The 22,217-nt window shown below is 41.4% G+C and overlaps 1 protein-coding gene across 2 annotated transcripts in view; it reads left to right on the top strand.

Moving 5' to 3' along the window:
• Nucleotides 1-21,550, top strand: part of LOC133582515 (nucleoprotein TPR-like) — a 113,177-nt gene extending 91,627 nt beyond the window's left edge. For both annotated transcript variants that reach the window (XM_061936565.2, XM_061936564.2), the window contains exons 45-55: nt 4,449-4,655; nt 6,032-6,206; nt 6,275-6,465; nt 9,585-9,656; nt 10,009-10,100; nt 14,556-14,668; nt 15,021-15,119; nt 15,201-15,342; nt 15,407-15,495; nt 20,529-20,609; nt 21,418-21,550. In XM_061936565.2, coding sequence (XP_061792549.1) covers nt 4,449-4,655; nt 6,032-6,206; nt 6,275-6,465; nt 9,585-9,656; nt 10,009-10,100; nt 14,556-14,668; nt 15,021-15,119; nt 15,201-15,342; nt 15,407-15,495; nt 20,529-20,609; nt 21,418-21,467 — 1,311 coding nt within the window. In that variant the 3' untranslated portion in view covers nt 21,468-21,550. The remainder of the gene's footprint in view (nt 1-4,448; nt 4,656-6,031; nt 6,207-6,274; nt 6,466-9,584; nt 9,657-10,008; nt 10,101-14,555; nt 14,669-15,020; nt 15,120-15,200; nt 15,343-15,406; nt 15,496-20,528; nt 20,610-21,417) is intronic.
• Nucleotides 21,551-22,217: the final 667 nt, after the last annotated feature.

Below are 22,217 nucleotides of genomic sequence, written 5' to 3'. Positions count from 1 at the left end.
CACCTGGATAGTAGATCATAACTTATACCTCTCACCTGGATAGTAGATCATAACTTATACCTCTCACCTGGATAGTAGATCATAACTTATACCTCTCACCTGGATAGTAGATCATAACTTATACCTCTCACCTGGATAGTAGATCATAAATTATACCTCTCACCTGGATAGTAGATCATAAGTTATACCTCTCACCTGGATAGTAGATCATAAGTTATACCTCCTCCTCTCTGAGCTGCCACCTTAACGTGGTAGAGGAGTTTGCGTGTCCCAATGATCCTAGGAGCTATGTTGTCCGGGGGCTTTCATGCCCCCTGGTAGGGTCTCCCAAGACAAACAGGTCCTAGGTGAGGGATCAGACAAAGAGCAGCTCGAAGACTTCTATGGGAATGAAACAGCAAGGATTCAGATTTCCCTCGCCCGGACGCGGGTCACCGGGGCCCCCCTATGGAGCCAGGCCCGGAGTTGGGGCACGATGGCGAGCGCCTGGTGGCCGGGCCTGTCCCCATGGGGCCCGGCCGGGCACAGCCCGAAGAGGCAACGTGGGTCCCCCCTCCAATGGGCTCACCACTCATGGGAGGGGCCATAGAGGTCGGGTGCAGTGTGAGCTGGGCGGAAGCCGAAGGCAGGACACTTGGCGGTCCGATCCTCGGCTACATAAGCTAGCTCTTGGGACGTGGAACGTCACCTCGCTGGGGGGGAAGGAGCCTGAGCTAGTGCGCGAGGTAGAGAAGTTCCGGCTGGATATAGTCGGACTCACCTCGACGCACAGCAAGTGCTCTGGAACCAGTTCTCTCGAGAGGGGCTGGACTCTCTTCCACACTGGCGTTGCACGCAGTGAGAGGCGACGAGCTGGGGTAGCAACTCTTGTTGCCCCCCGGCTCAAAGCCTGCACGTTGGAGTTCAACCCAGTGGACGAGAGGGTAGCCTCCCTCCGCCTTCGGGTGGGGGGACGGGTCCTGACTGTTGTTTGTGCTTACGCACCAAACAGCAGTTCAGAGTACCCACTCTTTTTGGATACACTCGAGGGAGTACTGGAAAGTGCTCCCCCGGGTGATTCCCTTGTCCTACTGGGTGACTTCAACGCTCATGTTGGCAACGACAGTGAAACCTGGAGAGGCGTGATTGGGAAGAATGGCCGCCCGGATCTGAACCCGAGTGGTGTTTTGTTATTGGACTTTTGTGCTCGTCACAGATTGTCCATAACAAACACCATGTTCAAGCATAAGGGTGTCCATATGTGCACTTGGCACCAGGACACCCTAGGCCGCAGTTCCATGATCGACTTTGTAGTTGTGTCATCGGATTTGCGGCCTCATGTTTTGGACACTCGGGTGAAGAGAGGGGCGGGGCTTTCTACCGATCACCACCTGGTGGTGAGTTGGCTGCGATGGTGGGGGACGATGCCGGACAGACCTGGCAGGCCCAAACGCATTGTGAGGGTCTGCTGGGAACGTCTGGCAGAGTCTCCTGTCAGAGAGAGTTTCAATTCCCACCTCCGGAAGAACTTTGAACATGTCACGAGGGAGGTGCTGGACATTGAGTCCGAGTGGACCATGTTCCGCGACTCTATTGTCGAGGCGGCTGATTGGAGCTGTGGCCGCAAGGTGGTTGGTGCCTGTTGTGGCGGTAATCCTAGAACCCGTTGGTGGACACCGGCGGTGAGGGATGCCGTCAAGCTGAAGGAGTCCTATCGGGTTCTTTTGGCTCATAGGACTCCGGAGGCAGCGGACAGGTACCGACAGGCCAAGCGGTGTGCGGCTTCAGCGGTCGTGGAGGCAAAAACTCGGACATGGGAGGAGTTCGGCGAGGCCATGGAAAACGACTTCCGGACGGCTTCGAAGCGATTCTGGACCACCATCCGCCGCCTCAGGAAGGGGAAGCAGTGCACTGTCAACACCGTGTATGGTGCGGATGGTGTTCTGCTGACCTCGACTGCGGATGTTGTGGATCGGTGGAGGGAATACTTCGAAGACCTCCTCAATCCCACCGACACGTCTTCCTATGAGGAAGCAGTGCCTGGGGAATCTGTGGTGGGCTCTTCTATTTCTGGGGCTGAGGTTGCTGAGGTAGTTAAAAAGCTCCTCGGTGGCAAGGCCCCGGGGGTGGATGAGATTCGCCCGGAGTTCCTTAAGGCTCTGGATGCTGTGGGGCTGTCTTGGTTGACAAGACTCTGCAGCATCGCGTGGACATCGGGGGCGGTACCTCTGGATTGGCAGACCGGGGTGGTGGTTCCTCTCTTTAAGAAGGGGAACCGGAGGGTGTGTTCCAACTATCGTGGGATCACACTCCTCAGCCTTCCCGGTAAAGTCTATTCAGGTGTACTGGAGAGGAGGCTACGCCGGATAGTCGAACCTCGGATTCAGGAGGAACAGTGTGGTTTTCGTCCTGGTCGTGGAACTGTGGACCAGCTCTATACTCTCGGCAGGGTCATTGGGGGTGCATGGGAGTTTGCCCAACCAGTCTACATGTGCTTTGTGGAATTGGAGAAGGCATTCGACCGTGTCCCTCGGGAGGTCCTGTGGGGAGTGCTCAGAGAGTATGGGGTATCGGACTGTCTGATTGTGGCTGTCCGCTCCCTGTACGATCAGTGTCAGAGCTTGGTCCGCATTGCCGGCAGTAAGTCGGACACGTTTCCAGTGAGGGTTGGACTCCGCCAAGGCTGCCCTTTGTCACCGATTCTGTTCATAACTTTTATGGACAGAATTTCTAGGCGCAGTCAAGGCGTTGAGGGGTTCCGGTTTGGTGGCTGCAGGATTAGGTCTCTGCTTTTTGCAGATGATGTGGTCCTGATGGCTTCATCTGGCCGGGATCTTCAGCTCTCACTGGATCGGTTTGCAGCCGAGTGTGAAGCGACTGGGATGAGAATCAGCACCTCCAAGTCCGAGTCCATGGTTCTCGCCCGGAAAAGGGTGGAGTGCCATCTCCGGGTTGGGGAGGAGACCCTGCCCCAAGTGGAGGAGTTCAAGTACCTAGGAGTCTTGTTCACGAGTGAGGGAAAAGTGGATCGTGAGATCGACAGGCGGATCGGTGCGGCATCTTCAGTAATGCGGACGCTGTATCGATCCGTTGTGGTGAAGAAGGAGCTGAGCCGGAAGGCAAAGCTCTCAATTTACCGGTCGATCTACGTTCCCATCCTCACCTATGGTCATGAGCTTTGGGTTATGACCGAAAGGACAAGATCACGGGTACAGGCGGCCGAAATGAGTTTCCTCCGCCGGGTGGCGGGGCTCTCCCTTAGAGATAGGGTGAGAAGCTCTGCCATCCGGGGGGAGCTCAAAGTAAAGCCACTGCTCCTCCACATCGAGAGGAGCCAGATGAGGTGGTTCGGGCATCTGGTCAGGATGCCACCCGAACGCCTCCCTCGGGAGGTGTTTAGGGCACGTCCAACCGGTAGGAGGCCACGGGGAAGACCCAGGACACGTTGGGAAGACTATGTCTCCCGGCTGGCCTGGGAACGCCTCGGTATCCCCCGGGAGGAGCTGGACGAAGTGGCTGGGGAGAGGAAAGTCTGGGCTTCCCTCCTTAAGCTGCTGCCCCCGCGACCCGACCTCGGATAAGCGGAGGAAGATGGATGGATGGATGGAAGTTATACCTCTCACCTGGATAGTAGATCATAAGTTATACCTCTCACCTGGATAGTAGATCATAAGTTATACCTCTCACCTGGATAGTAGATCATAACTTATACCTCTCACCTGGATAATAGATCATAAATTATACCTCTCACCTGGATCATAGATCATAAATTATACCTCTCACCTGGATAGTAGAAGGCTGAGGACGTACTCTGACAAGTTGCTACACTTTGACAGCCTAGTTAGACCCGAAATTGGGGAGAATGACACTAAAAGACGCTTGGTTCCACCCCACTTTTCTTTGTGAGGATAAGTCATTCTTCATCTAAATGACAATGTATGAACATCCTAATAACAGCAGACATTGTACAGTAAGTGTGCAGCTACGGAAACAGAAATCAGTCCTGGTAATGATTAAAATGATCAACATACGGTAAATATTGTACATATTGTTATGAAGGTGTCTGTTACTACATTATATATATATATATATATATATATATATATATATATATATATATATATATATATATATATACTTTCAGTGTGTATAAAAGGTTCATGGAGGGTTTTGAAGGCTACAAGGATGACTCTCATTACTATGCGCTTTTTATCATCTTTAAAATCCTAAAAAAAAAAGAGGTGTGTTCTTGTCTCTCATATTGATTGTGAACGATAGGCAAAATTAGAAAAAAGTGCAGTTCCCCTTTAAGGAATAGCTGGTATTGATGATGCTGCAACATGTCTGTGGATGACAACACTGGGCCTCAGGATTTCTCTGAGCCTCACCTGTGTCATGCTGTAAGGATGACAGCAAGAAGCTTCGAGGACGCTCAGGTGTTGAAAATAATCAGCCGATTGTTTGTCTAGGAGCTCCCAGAAGATATTTTCCCTGCCATCCCTGAAGAGGAGGACATGGAGGACGAAGGCATGTCCCAGTCTGTGCCCTCAGACCAGACGTCCCCCCAGGAGTCCACTTTGACTCGGGAGGTCATCGTCATCGACACAGACAGCGAGAGCCGTGAGAGCAGAGGACAAGTGGAGCATCCTGGTGAAGATGAGGAGGAGGAGGAAGAGGTGCGGCCACTGCTAATGTACAGTCATGGTCAAAAGTCTACATAGACTTGTAAAGTGTCATGGCTGTCTTGACTTTACAATCATTTCTATTTTTTTGTGATGTAGTGATTGGAGCACATACTAAACATTCATGAAGTTTGCTTCTTTTATGAATTTATTATGGGTCTACTGAAAATGTGAGGGTCAAAAGTATACATACAGCAATGTTAATATTTGCTTACATGTCCCTTGGCAAGTTTACCTGCAATAAGGTGCTTTTGGTAGCCATCCACAAGCTTCTGCTTGACCACTTGACCACTAAATTGCTGCACTTCAGCTAAATGTGTTGCTTTTCTGACATGGACTTGTTTCTTCAGCATTGTCCACACCTTTAAGTCAGGACTTTGGGAAGGCCATTCTAAAACCTTCATTCTAGCCTGATTTAGCCATTCCTTTACCACTTTTGAGGTGTGTTTGGGGTCATTGTCCTGTTGGAACACCCAACTGCGCCCAAGACCCAACCTTCGGGCTGATGATTTTAGCTTGTCCTGAACAATTTGGAGCTACCGGTAATCCTCCTTTTTCTGACATCACATGGACAAAGATAAGACCTTCTGGAGGAAAGTTCTGTGGTCAGATGAAACAAAAATGGAGCTGTTTGACCACAATACCCAGCAATATGTTTGGAGGAGAAAAGGTGAGGCCTTTAATCCCAGGAACACCATTCCTACCGTCAAGCATGGTGGTGGTAGTATTATGCTCTGGGCCTGTTTTGCTGCCAATGGAACTGCTGCTTTAAATGGGACAATGAAAAAGGAGGATTAGCTCCAAATTCTTCAGGACAAGCTAAAATCATCAGCGTGGAGGTTGGGTCTTGGGCGCAGTTGGGTGTTCCAACAGGACAATGACCCCAAACACACCTCAAAAGTGGTAAAGGAATGGCTAAATCAGGCTAGAATGAAGGTTTTAGAATGGCCTTCCCAAAGTCCTGACTTAAAGGTGTGGACAATGCTGAAGAAACAAGTCCATGTCAAAAGAGCAACACATTTAGCTGAAGTGCAGCAATTTAGTAGTCAAGTGGTCAAGCAGAAGCTTGTGGATGGCTACCAAAAGCGCCTTATTGCAGGTAAACTTGCCAAGGGACATGTAAGCAAATATTAACATTGCTGTATGTATACTTTTGACCCAGCACATTTTCAGTAGAGCCATAATAAATTCATAAAAGAAGCAAACTTCATGAATGTTTAGTATGTGCTCCTATCACAAAGAAATAAGAATGATTGTAAAGTCAAGACAGCCATGACATGTTCTTTACAAGTCTATGTAGACTTTTGACCAGGACTGTATCTCCAGCTTTGATGGACTATCTGTTCTTGAAGGACTACTTTGCTTTCCAGTACAAGGTGGAAGAGGATGAAGAGGAGGATTATGGCAGCAACCTGGCCATGAAGGAAGGAGAAGAGAGCAATGAAGATGAGGAGGATGCTGAGGAGGAGGAGGGGGAGGAGCCACTGGTTCCTGCCATTGCTGAGGAAAGTGACTCCCAGGCTGCCTCTGAAGCGTCACACAGCTGTGAGCATGATCCAATCACCTTTCATCCTGGGTATGCTGTCTCCTCATCATTATCTTACCTTCTCCAGGTGAAGCCAGCAGCCACACGGAGTCAGAAGCCCACAGAGAGCCTGCACACCTTCCCCCCACCTCCGCCCCTTCTGTGCCCTCACCCGCCGCTTTGCTCACTCTGCGACTCCCCCAGCCCAGAAGGCCTTCACACCCGCTGCCCCCCCGCCTCTACATCCAGCCCCCTGAGCTGGGACCCCCCCACATGCAGGTAATCAGCACCTCTATCATTATTGATGTTTTCTATGAAATAGGGACCAGGGGAAATATATATTAAATGTCAAAAACTGTGATTATAATCCATCAACTATCAGGGCAGAAAGCAAATGTCAACACAAGCATTGGAAAAGAAAGAATGTCAACAAAACAGTCAAATCACATTGAACACTTAACAATAAGCTCCTAAAAAAACAAGGAATATGTAAGAAATGCTTGATAGTGTCATAAAATAGTAAGAACATGTAAAGAGAGAAACCTGAGAAGAAGTATTTTCTGCAGCTGGAAGTTACAGCTGTGCTCTAAAGGGTGAGCTAAGCTGGTGTGGTATTAGTGGTCTTGATGGGGACGAGCACCTTGCGTCATTTACACACCATTTTGGTCTGACTACGGTCCCTTAAAAAAAAAAAAAAAAAAAAAAAAAGTGTCATAATGTCCAGGTGACTTTTCATCTTTTATCCACAACTTCTTCATGTTTACTTTCTCTTCTCACTCCATGCAAACAATCAGCCGCCCGACAACAATCACTTCCTGTGTTGCTAGGTAACCAGACTGTGAGTGCCTTTGTCCATGCACAACTTTCGCTTTCTTCCCATGAAGAACAAAAATAAATATTGGAACGTTTTAACGTATTTTGTATTGATATTGATTACATGTCTGTATCGCAATATATATTGATGGTTTAATGGCCAGCCCTAGTAGATAGATAGATAGATAGATAGACAGATAGATAGATAGTACTTTATTGATTCCTTCAGGAGAGTTCCCTCAGGAAAATTACAATTCCAGCAGCAGTGTACAGAATTGAAATCGAATTTAAAAAGTAAATAATGGGTGTATAAATGGAAACAGAATAGAAAAATATTACAATAGAATAAAAATAAAAAGCAACAATGAGAATACAAATATAACAGTAAAATAAGAATATAACAAGAGAAACTAGGCAGTAGTGACCATGTTATGAAAAAGTATTGTTTCGTTTCCAAAGTGGACTATAAGTGTTATTAATATTTAGTAAGAACCACAGTCACAAGTATTAACATGAATATTATTGTTCATGTGTTATTATTTTTCATTTCAGTTTGTTGTGGGATTTACTCATTCTAGTTTTACAATGATTAAAAAAAACATTCTTATTACATTCCCCTAAAACATTTAGTATTGATGGATTGTCATCAGTGATTGGCTTCATGGAGCTCATGTCTTTTATTGGGATTTAATAGTTCCAAACTACCAAAGAAGGCACAAACTAGCACAGTGGAACCTGCATTTACCAATTTAAGTGAACATAGTGTGTAATATATCTATATTATACACAAGTAGCAAGGTGTGAGAAGGATGATGTCAGGAAGTGTTGGTGGCGAACCCCAGGATGCAGAGATGGCAGGCTTGATGCAGGAAAACATGACTTTCAATGTCAGAAAATAAAATGCAGGAAACAGGCAAACTGAAAACGGCTAACAAGAAGCAGCATATAATACTCCAGCACTGACTGCAGGGCGAGGCAGGTATAAATAGTAGCCGGGTGATTGACAGCAGGTGTGCCAATCAGCCACAGGTAAGGGGAAACAGTGCTCAGGGAGACGAGCGGGAAAATGAAGCATAATAAAAGCACAGAAGAAAAAGTAAAACATACTGTAACCAACCTGTCAGATGATACTGTATTTGTTGATAGAACATAATATTTTATTAAAGGGGAACATGATCACAATTTCAGAAGGGTTAAAACCATTAAAAATCAGTTCCCAGTCGCTTATTATATTTTTCGAAGTTTTTTTCAAAATTTTACCCATCACGCAATATCCCTAAAAAAAGCTTCAAAGTGCCTGATTTTAGCCACCCGTCCTTTTTCCTGTGACGTCACATAGTGAAGCCAAAACAAACAAACATGGCGGAAAGAACAGCAAGCTATAGCGACATTAGCTCGGATTCAGACTCGGATTTCAGCGGTTTAAGCGATTCAACAGATTACGCATGTATTGAAACGGATGGTTGTAGTATGGAGGCAGGTAGCGAAAACGAAATTGAAGAAGAAACTGAAGCTATTGAGCCATATCGGTTTGAACCGTATGCAAGCGAAACCGACGAAAATGACACGACAGCCAGCGACACGGGAGAAAGCGAGGACGAGTTCGACGATCGCCTTCTAACCAACGATTGGTATGTGTTTGTTTGGCATTAAAGGAAACTAACAACTATGAACTAGGTTTACAGCATATGAAATACATTTGGCAACAACATGCACTTTGAGAGTGCAGACAGCCCAATTTTCATCAATTAATATATTCTGTAGACATACCCTCATCCGCTCTCTTTTCCTGAAAGCTGATCTGTCCGGTTTTGGAGTTGATGTCAGCAGGCCAGGGAAGCTAGGGTCGATATTCTTCTCTTGATCATCTTCGGTGGCATAAGGGACGGTGTGAGCCAAGACATTCAGGGGGTTTAGCTCGCTCGTCTGCGGGAACAAACTGCCGCCATTGCTTGCCGTGCTACCGAGGTCCTTAGTCCCTGAATTGCTCACACACTCCGGCAGATTCAATGGGGGTCTGGCGGCAGATTTCTTTGACTTTATCGTTGGAAATGCATCTGCTTTGAGTGTCGCAGGATATCCACACATTCTTGCCATCTCTGTCGTAGCATAGCTTTCGTCGGTAAAGTGTGCGGAACAAACGTCCAATTTCTTGCCACTTTCGCATCTTTGGGCCACTGGTGCAACTTGAATCCGTCCCTGTTCGTGTTGTTACACCCTCCGACAACACACCGACGAGGCATGATGTCTCCAAGGTACGGAAAACAGTCGAAAAAACGGAAAATAACAGAGCTGATTTGACTCGGTGTTTGAGAAAATGGCGGATTGCTTCCCGATGTGACGCCACGTTGTGACGTCATCGCTCCGAGAGCGAATAATAGAAAGGCGTTTAATTCGCCAAAATTCACCCATTTAGAGTTCGGAAATCGGTTAAAAAAATATATGGTCTTTTTTTCTACAACATCAAGGTATATATTGACGCTTACATAGGTCTGGTGATAATGTTCCCCTTTAAGGAAGAGGTGAGAATGAAATATATTTATATTGCATGTAATTAGGTGTGTCAACCTTGGTGTGTTATGCAGAGACAATCCTCTCAGCTCAGACGGCCATCAGTGGGCCGTGGACCACAACTGACACCTGGTATTGGTAGTATGGTAAGTCTTACTTCATATTATCTCTTCATATTGCAGTACGGTTTCATTTTTGCAGATTACTGCCAGTGTTGATTCAACTAAAAGTAGCACATTTGACTTTTGTCAGAATCATATGAGATAATGAAGTCTATGCTTACCTACATATGTGCAGATTTATTTTGTCTTCATATGATCTTTTATCTAACAGCTCCTGCAGTCATTGTTGTATGTTTAGAATACAATGAAATCAAAGTGGTGTGAAGTTTGCAGGTCTGTGCTGGTCCTGATGACAGAAAAGAGCTTGTTGACAAACTGTGCCTGCTTGACAGTGTTTGTTTGCAGGTGATTATTGTGACGGTTGTTGTTTTTACAGCAACATTTCTTTGACGATGACGACAGGATGGTTCCCAGTACTCCCACACTGGTGGTCCCACATCGTACTGATGGTTTTGCAGAAGCTATTCAGTAAGAAAACCTCACTCACATTAACTGCTTCTGACTGCGGGTGTCGAGCTCATTTTGCTTTAGAGGACCAATAATAGAAATAGCATGATTACTAAAATGACTATTTTTAATTCAATTGCAATTTTCATCATTCTGATTCTAAATCCACTTCGTCCAGCTCTTCCTGTGGGACCCCGAGGCGTTCCCAGGCCAGCCGGGAGACATAGTCTTCCCAACGTGTCCTGGGTCTTCCTCGCGGCCTCCTACCAGTCGGACGTGCCCTAAACACCTCCCTAGGGAGGCGTTCGGGTGGCATCCTGACCAGATGCCCGAACCACCTCATCTGGCTCCTCTCGATGTGGAGGAGCAGCGGCTTTACTTTGAGCTCCTCCCGGATGGCAGAGCTTCTCACCCTATCTCTAAGGGAGAGCCCCGCCACCCGGCGGAGGAAACTCATTTCGGCCGCTTGTACCCGTGATCTTGTCCTTTCGGTCATAACCCAAAGCTCATGACCATAGGTGAGGATGGGAACGTAGATCGACCGGTAAATTGAGAGCTTTGCCTTCCGGCTCAGCTCCTTCTTCACCACAACGGACCGATACAGCGTCCGCATTACTGAAGACGCCGCACCGATCCGCCTGTCGATCTCACGATTCACTCTTCCCTCACTCGTGAACAAGACTCCGAGGTACTTGAACTCCTCCACTTGGGGCAAGATCTCCTCCCCAACCCGGAGATGGCACTCCACCCTTTTCCGGGCGAGAACCATGGACTCGGACTTGGAGGTGCTGATTCTCATCCCAGTCGCTTCACACTCAGCTGCGAACCGATCCAGTGAGAGCTGAAGATCCTGGCCAGATGAAGCCATCAGGACCACATCATCTGCAAAAAGCAGGGAGAGGGAAGTCTGGGCTTCCCTGCTTAGGCTGCTGCCCCCGCGACCCGACCTCGGATAAGCGGAGGAAGATGGATGGATGGATGGATGATTCTAAATCCTTTCATCATTTTTGGAAATTGATTTTAAAAAATTTAAATAAATTCAACTTTTACTTTTTTTTTTTTATAGTTATACATATTCAACAGTTATTATTGATATTATTATTATTGATACTTTTTCTGGTATTATTTTAAGGTTTCCCTTTTTTGTAATGTATTTGTATGTAAACTTAATTGCTTGGTAAATTTATATCTTAAGTATTCTAAAGCTGAGGTTGGAGTTGAAATAGCTCTATTTTCTTTTCTTAGATTGCTTAACATTCTGTGATTTTTGTAAGTACAAAAAAAAAAACGTTTTTAGGCCAATATATGTTTAAATATATGTTTTTTAGGCCAATATACGTTTAAATATGTTTTTAGGCCAATATATGTTTAAATATATGTTTTTAGGCCAATATATGTTTAAATATATGTTTTTAGGCCAACATATGTTTAAATATATGTTTTTAGGCCAATATACGTTTAAATATATATCCAATATATCGGGTTCTTTTGGCTCATGGGACTCCTGAGGCAGCAGACCGGTACCGACAGGCCAAGCGGTGTGCGGCTTCAGCGGTCGCGAAGGCAAAAACTCGGACATGGGAGGAGTTCGGGGAAGCCATGGAAAACGACTTCCGGACGGCTTCGAAGCGATTCTGGACCACCACCTGCCGCTTTAGGAAGGGGAAGCAGTGCACTACCAACACCGTGTATGGTGAGGATGGTGTTCTGCTGACCTCCACTGCGGAAGTTGTGGATCGGTGGAGGGAATACTTCGAAGACCTCCTCAATCCCACCAACACGTCTTCCTATGAGGAAGCAGTGCCTGGGGAATCTGTGGTGGGCTCTCCTATTTCTGGGGCGGAGGTTGCTGAGGTAGTTAAAAAGCTCCTCGGTGGCAAGGCCCCAGGGGTGGATGAGATCCGCCCGGAGTTCCTTAAGGCTCTGGATGCTGTGGGGCTGTCTTGGTTGACAAGACTCTGCAGCATCGCGTGGACATCGGGGGCGGTACATCTAGATTGGCAGACCGGGGTGGTGGTTCCTCTCTTTAAGAAGGGGAACCGGAGGATGTGTTCTAACTATCGTGGGATCACACTCCTCAGCCTTCCCGGTAAGGTTTATTCAGGTGTACTGGAGAGGAGGCTACGCCGGATAGTCGAACCTCGGATTCAGGAGGAACAGTGTGGTTTTCGTCCTGGTCGTGGAACTGTGGACCAGCTCTATACTCTCGGCAGGGTCCTTGAGGGTGCATGGGAGTTTGCCCAACCAGTCTACATGTGCTTTGTGGACTTGGAGAAGGCATTCAACCGTGTCCCTCGGGAAGTCCTGTGGGGAGTGCTCAGAGAGTATGGGGTATCGGACTGTCTGATTGTGGCGGTTCGCTCCCTGTATGATCAGTGCCAGAGCTTAGTCCACATTGCCGGCAGTAAGTCGGACACGTTTCCAGTGAGGGTTGGACTCCGCCAAGGCTGCCCTTTGTCACCCATTCTGTTCATAACTTTTATGGACAGAATTTCTAGGCGCAGTCAAGGCGTTGAGGGGTTCCGGTTTGGTGGCTGCAGGATTAGGTCTCTGCTTTTTGCAGATGATGTGGTCCTGATGGCTTCATCTGGCCAGGATCTTCAGCTCTCACTGGATCGGTTCGCAGCCGAGTGTGAAGCGACAGGGATGAGAATCAGCACCTCCAAGTCCGAGTCCATGGTCCTCGCCCGGAAAAGGGTGGAGTGCCATCTCCGGGTTGGGGAGGAGATCTTGCCCCAAGTGGAGGAGTTCAAGTACCTCGGAGTCTTGTTCACGAGTGAGGGAAGAGTGGATCGTGAGATGGACAGGCGGATCGGTGCGGCGTCTTCAGTAATGCGAACGCTGTATCGATCCGTTGTGGTGAAGAAGGAGCTGAGCCGGAAGGCAAAGCTCTCAATTTACCGGTCGATCTACGTTCCCATCCTCACCTATGGTCATGAGCTTTGGGTTATGACCGAAAGGACAAGATCACGGGTACAAGCGGCCGAAATGAGTTTCCTCCGCCGGGTGGTGGGGCTCTCCCTTAGAGATAGGGTGAGAAGCTCTGTCATCCGGGAGGAGCTCAAAGTAAAGCCGCTGCTCCTCCACATGGAGAGGAGCCAGATGAGGTGGTTCAGGCATCTGGTCAGGATGCCACCCGAGCGCCTCCCTAGGGAGGTGTTAAGAGCACGTCCGACCGGTAGGAGGCCACGGGGAAGACCCAGGACGCATTGGGAAGACTATGTCTCCCGGGAGGAGCTGGACCAAGTGGCTGGGGAGAGGGAAGTCTGGGCTTCCCTGCTTAGGCTGCTGCCCCCGCGACCCGACCTCGGATAAGCGGAAGAAGATAGATGGATGGATGGATGGACGTTTAAATATATGTTTTTAGGCAAATATACGTTTAAATGTATGTTTTTAGGCCAATATATGTTTAAATATATGTTTTTAGGCCAATATACGTTTAAATATATGTTTTTAGGCCAACATATGTTTAAATGTATGTTTTCAGGCCAATATACGGTTAAATATGTTTTTAGGCCAATATACGGTTATATATGTTTTTAGGCCAATATACGGTTAAATATGTTTTTAGGCCAATATATGTTTAAATATATGTTTTTAGGCCAATATATGTTTAAATATATGTTTTTAGGCCAATATATGTTTAAATATATGTTTTTAGGCCAATATACGTTTAAATATATGTTTTTAGGCCAATATACGTTTAAATATGAATGGATTCTGTATTGAATCTTCACCCCAAGAATGGTAATTGAATCGTTATGTGTCCAAAGATTCCCACCTGTAATGTTTGTGTGGGCAACAAGTTCATGTTTTTCTCTTTTACTGCAAAAAAGTACATTAGAAATGATTTCTCTTCAACAAACTGTCCTTTTACAGAACTTATCTTGAACAAACTCAGCATTTAATCCATCAAACTGGACTGTTTGCTTTGTCTTAGAAGACGTTTCATCCACGGAGGCTTCATCAGTTCTTGCTCACAGACTTAGACTGGTCAGATCTAGACTAAGACCTGGCCAGTCTAGTTGAGTTGTAAACAATCTTAAGTCTATGAAATGAAGTGATGAGAGGCCAAGTGTCTTCTAAGACAAAGCAAACATTGAATGCTCTGAGAATACAACCTGCATGAGTGAGAAGATCCAGAGACAAACTCAGGTTTCTTAAGACCAATAAGAAGGTTTTGGAAAATAATTTGTTTGTCTTTTACGTTTACATGTGCTCATTAATGTCTTAGAAAAGAGGGTACTGAACTAGACTAAGAGCAAACATCAGATTGTGCTGGAATAATAGCATAATTAAGCAATAACTTATTCATTGTTGACCTTAAATGTGTCCTATACTGTAAGAGCGACACCAGGATGTTGCTTTAGTTCTGATACATGCTCAAGCTGATTCAACATTATTCAACATTATCAGGATCTTTTAAAAGCTTCAGCTGCTAACTCCTTCCATCCCTTCTCTTGTCCGTCACTTCAGTTCTCCTCAGGTCGCAGGTCTCTCCACCAGGTTTAGGTTCGGACCGCCAGAGGATCTGCTCCCCCAGGCATCAGCGTCACACTCAGACCTGGGACAGTTAGCCTCTCAAGGAGGTACCATAATCCCACACAGCATTACATAATCATAAATAATAATCATTCATTGTATTCGTGGTCACTTTACAACAGAGAAAAGATCAATCAGTCATGTGACAAACAATTCAAAAACAAATAAATATATATATACAGTGGTGGTCAAAAGTGTACGTACAATTGTAAAGAACATCATGTCATGTCTTGACTTTACAATCATTATTATTTTTTTGTGATGTAGTGATTGGAGCACATACTTGTTGCTCACAAAAAACATTCATGAAGTTTGCTTCTTTGATGAATTTATTATGGCTCTACTGAAAATGTGAGCAAGTCAAAAATATACATACAGCAATGTTAATATTCCTGCTAGGTCTGGGCATGTATGAGTCGCCATTGTTTCTGGCCGCTCATGATGAGGATGGAGGAGGAAGAAGTGTCCCCACCACACCTTTGCAGGTGGCTGCACCAGGTGAGACACACCAGGAAGCTCATAGTTCTACTGCCAGACTGACCTTCTCTCTCTCTCTCTCTCTCTCTCTCTCTCTCTCAGTGACAGTCTTCACAGAGTCTCTGCCATCAGACATTGTGGACAACATGGCCTCCCAGTCTGTTCCCATGGTAACGCCCTCTCCAGGGATGCCCGCACCTGGGGACGATGTCGACGAGGTGTTCATGGAGCCGGACGGAGACGGGTGAGAGACTTTAGCCAGATGTTTGAATATGAATGTAGCAATGTCAAGTGTGGCTCTCCTGCAGGCCGACTGAGGCGTCTCTGGACGCTGACCTGGAGTCAGCAGGACAGCAGACTGAAGACGCATTGCTTCCATCCACCAGTCAGGACCCTGGTAAGTTAGCACCTGTTTCATTTGTGGCTTCTTATTGAACAAGAATAGAATAGAAAGTACTTTATTGATCCCTGGCGGAAATTCAGCACCACAGTTCACTCACAATAAACACTTAGGTATTTTTTACATGTGAATAATATAAATACAGTCTATTATACAGCATTATTCACATGAGAATAATATAAATACAGTCTATTATACAGCATTATTCACATGAGAATAATATAAATACAGTCTATTATACGGCATTATTCACATGAGAATAACATAAATACAGTCTATTATACAGCATTATTCACATGTGAATAATATAAATACAGTCTATTATACAGCATTATTCACATGTGAATAATATAAATACAGTCTATTATACAGCATTATTCACATGGGAATAATATAAATACAGTCTATTATACAGCATTATTCACATGTGAATAACATAAATACAGTCTATTATACAGCATTATTCACATGTGAATAACATAAATAACAGTCTATCATACAGCATTATTCACATGTGAATAATATAAATACAGTCTATTATACAGCATTATTCACATGTTAATAATGCTGTATAATAGACTGTATTTATATTATTCACATGTGAATAATGCTCTATAATAGACTGTATTTATAGTATCATATTTACAGTCTATTATACAGCATTGTTCACATGTAAATAACATAAATATAGTCTATTATACAGCATTATTCACATGTGAATAACATAAATACAGTCTATTATACAGCATTATTCACATGTGAATAATATAAATACAGTCTATTATACAGCATTATTCACATGTGAATAACATAAATACAGTCTATTATACGGCATTATTCACATGTGAATAATATAAATACTGTCTATTATACAGCATTATTCACATGTGAATAACATAAATACAGTCTATTATACAGCATTATTCACATGAGAATAATATAAATACAGTCTATTATACGGCATTATTCACATGAGAATAACATAAATACAGTCTATTATACAGCATTATTCACATGTGAATAATATAAATAGTCTATTATTCAGCATTATTCACATGTGAATAATATAAATACAGCATTATTCACATGGGAATAATATAAATACAGTGTATTATACGGCATTATTCACATGTGAATAACATAAATACAGTATTATAAAGCATTATTCACATGTGAATAATATAAATACAGTCTATTATACAGCATTATTCACATGTGAATAATATAAATACAGTCTATTATACAGCATTATTCACATGTGAATAACATAAATACAGTCTATTATACGGCATTATTCACATGTGAATAACATAAATACAGTCTATTATACAGCATTATTCACATGTGAATACTATAAATACAGTCTATTATACAGCATTATTCACATGTGAATAACATAAATACAGTCTATTATACAGCATTGTTCACATGTGAATACTATAAATACAGTCTATTATACAGCATTATTCACATGTGAATAATATAAATACAGTCTATTATACAGCATTATTCACATGTGAATAACATAAATACAGTCTATTATACAGCATTATTCACATGTGAATAATATAAATACAGTCTATTATACAGCATTATTCACATGTGAATAACATAAATACAGTCTATTATACGGCATTATTCACATGTGAATAATATAAATACAGTCTATTATACAGCATTATTCACATGTGAATAACTTAGTCTATTATACAGCATTATTCACATGTGAATAATATAAATACAGTCTATTATACAGCATTATTCACATGTGAATAACATAAATACAGTCTATTATACAGCAGTATTCACATGTGAATAATATAAATACAGTCTATTATACAGCATTATTCACATGTGAATAACTTAGTCTATTATACAGCATTATTCACATGTGAATAACATAAATACAGTCTATTATACAGCATTATTCACATGTGAATAATATAAATACAGTCTATTATACAGCATTATTCACATGTGAATAATATAAATACAGTCTATTATACAGCATTATTCACATGGGAATAATATAAATACAGTCTATTATACAGCATTATTCACATGTGAATAACATAAATATAGTCTATTATACAGCATTATTCACATGTGAATAACATAAATAACAGTCTATCATACAGCATTATTCACATGTGAATAATATAAATACAGTCTATTATACAGCATTATTCACATGTTAATAATGCTGTATAATAGACTGTATTTATATTATTCACATGTGAATAATGCTCTATAATAGACTGTATTTATAGTATCATATTTACAGTCTATTATACAGCATTGTTCACATGTAAATAACATAAATATAGTCTATTATACAGCATTATTCACATGTGAATAAAATAAATACAGTCTATTATACAGCATTATTCACATGTGAATAATATAAATACAGTCTATTATACAGCATTATTCACATGTGAATAACATAAATACAGTCTATTATACAGCATTATTCACATGTGAATACTATAAATACAGTCTATTATACAGCATTATTCACATTTGAATAACATAAATACAGTCTATTATACAGCATTGTTCACATGTGAATACTATAAATACAGTCTATTATACAGCATTATTCACATGTGAATAATATAAATACAGTCTATTATACAGCATTATTCACATGTGAATAACAGAAATACAGTCTATTATACAGCATTATTCACATGTGAATAATATAAATACAGTCTATTATACAGCATTATTCACATGTGAATAACATAAATACAGTCTATTATACGGCATTATTCACATGTGAATAATATAAATACAGTCTATTATACAGCATTATTCACATGTGAATAACATAAATACAGTCTATTATACAGCATTATTCACATGAGAATAATATAAATACAGTCTATTATACGGCATTATTCACATGAGAATAACATAAATACAGTCTATTATACAGCATTATTCACATGTGAATAATATAAATAGTCTATTATTCAGCATTATTCACATGTGAATAATATAAATACAGTCTATTATACAGCATTATTCACATGGGAATAATATAAATACAGTGTATTATACGGCATTATTCACATGTGAATAACATAAATACAGTATTATAAAGCATTATTCACATGTGAATAATATAAATACAGTCTATTATACAGCATTATTCACATGTGAATAATATAAATACAGTCTATTATACAGCATTATTCACATGTGAATAACATAAATACAGTCTATTATACGGCATTATTCACATGTGAATAACATAAATACAGTCTATTATACAGCATTATTCACATGTGAATACTATAAATACAGTCTATTATACAGCATTATTCACATGTGAATAACATAAATACAGTCTATTATACAGCATTGTTCACATGTGAATACTATAAATATACAGCATTATTCACATGTGAATAATATAAATACAGTCTATTATACAGCATTATTCACATGTGAATAACATAAATACAGTCTATTATACAGCATTATTCACATGTGAATAATATAAATACAGTCTATTATACAGCATTATTCACATGTGAATAACATAAATACAGTCTATTATACGGCATTATTCACATGTGAATAATATAAATACAGTCTATTATACAGCATTATTCACATGTGAATAACTTAGTCTATTATACAGCATTATTCACATGTGAATAATATAAATACAGTCTATTATACAGCATTATTCACATGTGAATAACATAAATACAGTCTATTATACAGCAGTATTCACATGTGAATAATATAAATACAGTCTATTATACAGCATTATTCACATGTGAATAACTTAGTCTATTATACAGCATTATTCACATGTGAATAACATAAATACAGTCTATTATACAGCATTATTCACATGTGAATAATATAAATGGTCTATTATACAGCATTATTCACATGTGAATAATATAAATACAGTCTATTATACAGCATTATTCACATGTGAATAACATAAATACAGTCTATTATACAGCATTATTCACATGTGAATAATATAAATACAGTCTATTATACAGCATTGTTCACATGTGAATAACTTAGTCTATTATACAGCATTATTCACATGTGAATAACATAAATACAGTCTATTATACAGCATTATTCACATGTTAATAATGCTGTATAATAGACTGTATTTATATTATTCACATGTGAATAATGCTGTATAATAGACTGTATTTATATTATCATATTTACAGTCTATTATACAGCATTGTTCACATGTAAATAATATAAATACAGTCTATTATACAGCATTATTCACATGTGAATAAAATCAATACAGTCTATTATACAGCATTATTCACATGTGAATAACATAAATACAGTCTATTATACAGTATTATTTACATGTGAATAAAATAGTCTATTTTACAGCATTATTCACATGTGAATAACATAAATACAGTCCATTATACAGCATTATTCACATGTGAATAACATAAATACAGTCTATTGTACAGCATTATTCACATGTGAATAATATAAATACAGTCTATTATACAGCATTATTTACATGTGAATAAAATAGTCTATTTTACAGCATTATTCACATGTGAATAACATAAATACAGTCTATTATACAGCATTATTCACATGTGAATAACATAAATACAGTCTATTGTACAGCATTATTCACATGTGAATAACATAAATACAGTCTATTGTACAGCATTATTCACATGTGAATAATATAAATACATTATACATTTACAATACATGTACAGCAACAAGCTGGCCTTTTTGTATAACTATTGTGTTTTCTACACTGTAGAGCAAACCGGCAAATAAGCCACACCCACTACATTTTAGATAAAATAAAATAAAAAGTTCCATATATTAGTCGCACCGGACTATAAGCCGCAGCTATATACCTTGTGAAATGACTTATTTACACAATCATTTTCTGTAAATATTTATTTACATAGTGTCAGAAACTTACTTTTCCAGACGTGATGAAATAGATCCAATGTGTGCGATTCCGTCCGTCTGAGCGCTGATGTTGTGTGTTTCAGACAGCAGCAGTGTGACTCAGAGGCGTGCTGTGATGCCCAGCAGGGGGTCCAGGGGAGGCAGAGTGTTGATAAGTCGCAGAGGTAAGAACACGACTTAGGCTGCTGGTCTTGCAGGAGTCCACAATCCTTGCTCGGTGGCATGCAGGCAGGGGAGCGGAGGGGGATGTAAAGCGTAGGACAGATGAGCACTTCCTGTCCCACTAATCACTAAGTGGACGTTTGTGCTTTGAGTTAAGTTGATGACAGCATTTTGTCACCAAGATAATTATTCAACTACACTTTATGTAGTCCGCTCCTCAGTCCAGTACCACTTCTGTACTGGACTATGTATATATATATATATATATATATATGTATGTGTGGGAAAAAAAATCACAAGACTACTTCATCTCTACAGGCCTGTTTCATGAGGGGGTTCCCTCAATCATCAGGAGATTTCAGGAGATAAATCTCCTGATGATTGAGGGAACCCCCTCATGAAACAGGCCTGTAGAGATGAAGTAGTCTTGTGATTTTTTTTCCCACACATACATATATTGCGCTCTACTACGGTATCGAGCACTATTTTTTGGATAACCTTATTAAGACATATATATATATATATATATATATATACATATACACACATATACTGTAAATACAAACTACAAAAGCAGTGAAGTTGTGTAAATGGTAAATAAAAAGAGAATACAACAAATCCTTTTCAACTTATATTCAATTGAATAGACTGCAAAGACAAGATATTTCATGTTCACACTTTTATTTTTTGCAAATATACTTGGTTAAACACAACCTTGTTTTTAATGATTACTTAGGCCTACTTGGCTACTGTGTTTAAGGTTGGTCAGTATTGAGGGGCTTGCTCTAAATCCTCTGCTCGCCTTTCCAGGAACTTTTGGTCGATCAAGAGGAGGAACTGGCAGAGGGAATACTTCTTAGACACCTCAGTCCTGCTTTTCTTATTCTTGCTCTGGATTACTACTTTCTTGTTGAAATAAAGATGAATGCTGAGAAAACCGTTAGACTGGAACAGGTCCTTTATTGTGGAACAGGGTCCTTTATTTTGGAACAGGTCCTTGTCAGGTTCAAACACCAAACTATCTATTACACAAGACAAGAAGAAGGAATCAGGCAGAGACAGTTACATTTTGCTCATGGGGAGAGACGTATTGGGCTGTACACTCAGTTACAGTTTAAGGTACAGCCCACGTGCTCCTCTATTTATTCAGGAGGTCCCTAGTTAACATCACTGAGGCTGCTTCTGAAGGGAGGGGTAATGCCAGCAGCCCCAGTAGACACAATACGTGATTATTCAGAATGGAAATGTGCTTGCACTCGCTATTTCGCCCTGTCTCTGTTTTGTCTGCGTTGAGGTACTCGATGTCCGTCCTCGGCTGCTTTTCACAGATAGAAAAGTACAACTTCAGCACAATTGATAATAACTATAGCAACGGCCTGTAAGCATAAGAGTTGTGTGATAACTTATACATAATTATTCTAACAGTCCTTTATTGTGGAACAGGGTCTTAATAAAAGTACTTTATTAACACATTTTATTTCCAGGCTCACAAGGGCCAAATAAGATGAGATCTGGCCCCCGGGCCTTGAGTTTGACACCTGGCATATATAATAAAGTTCAAAATGATGCACAACTCACATTGCTACTGTACTGTAAGGCTTTATTTATTA

The sequence above is a fragment of the Nerophis lumbriciformis genome, linkage group LG03, assembly GCF_033978685.3.
Source record: "Nerophis lumbriciformis linkage group LG03, RoL_Nlum_v2.1, whole genome shotgun sequence".
In the NCBI taxonomy this organism is placed as follows: domain Eukaryota; kingdom Metazoa; phylum Chordata; class Actinopteri; order Syngnathiformes; family Syngnathidae; genus Nerophis; species Nerophis lumbriciformis.
The sequence above is the reverse complement of the archived record's forward strand: the minus strand, read 5'-3'. Positions and strand labels throughout refer to the sequence as shown.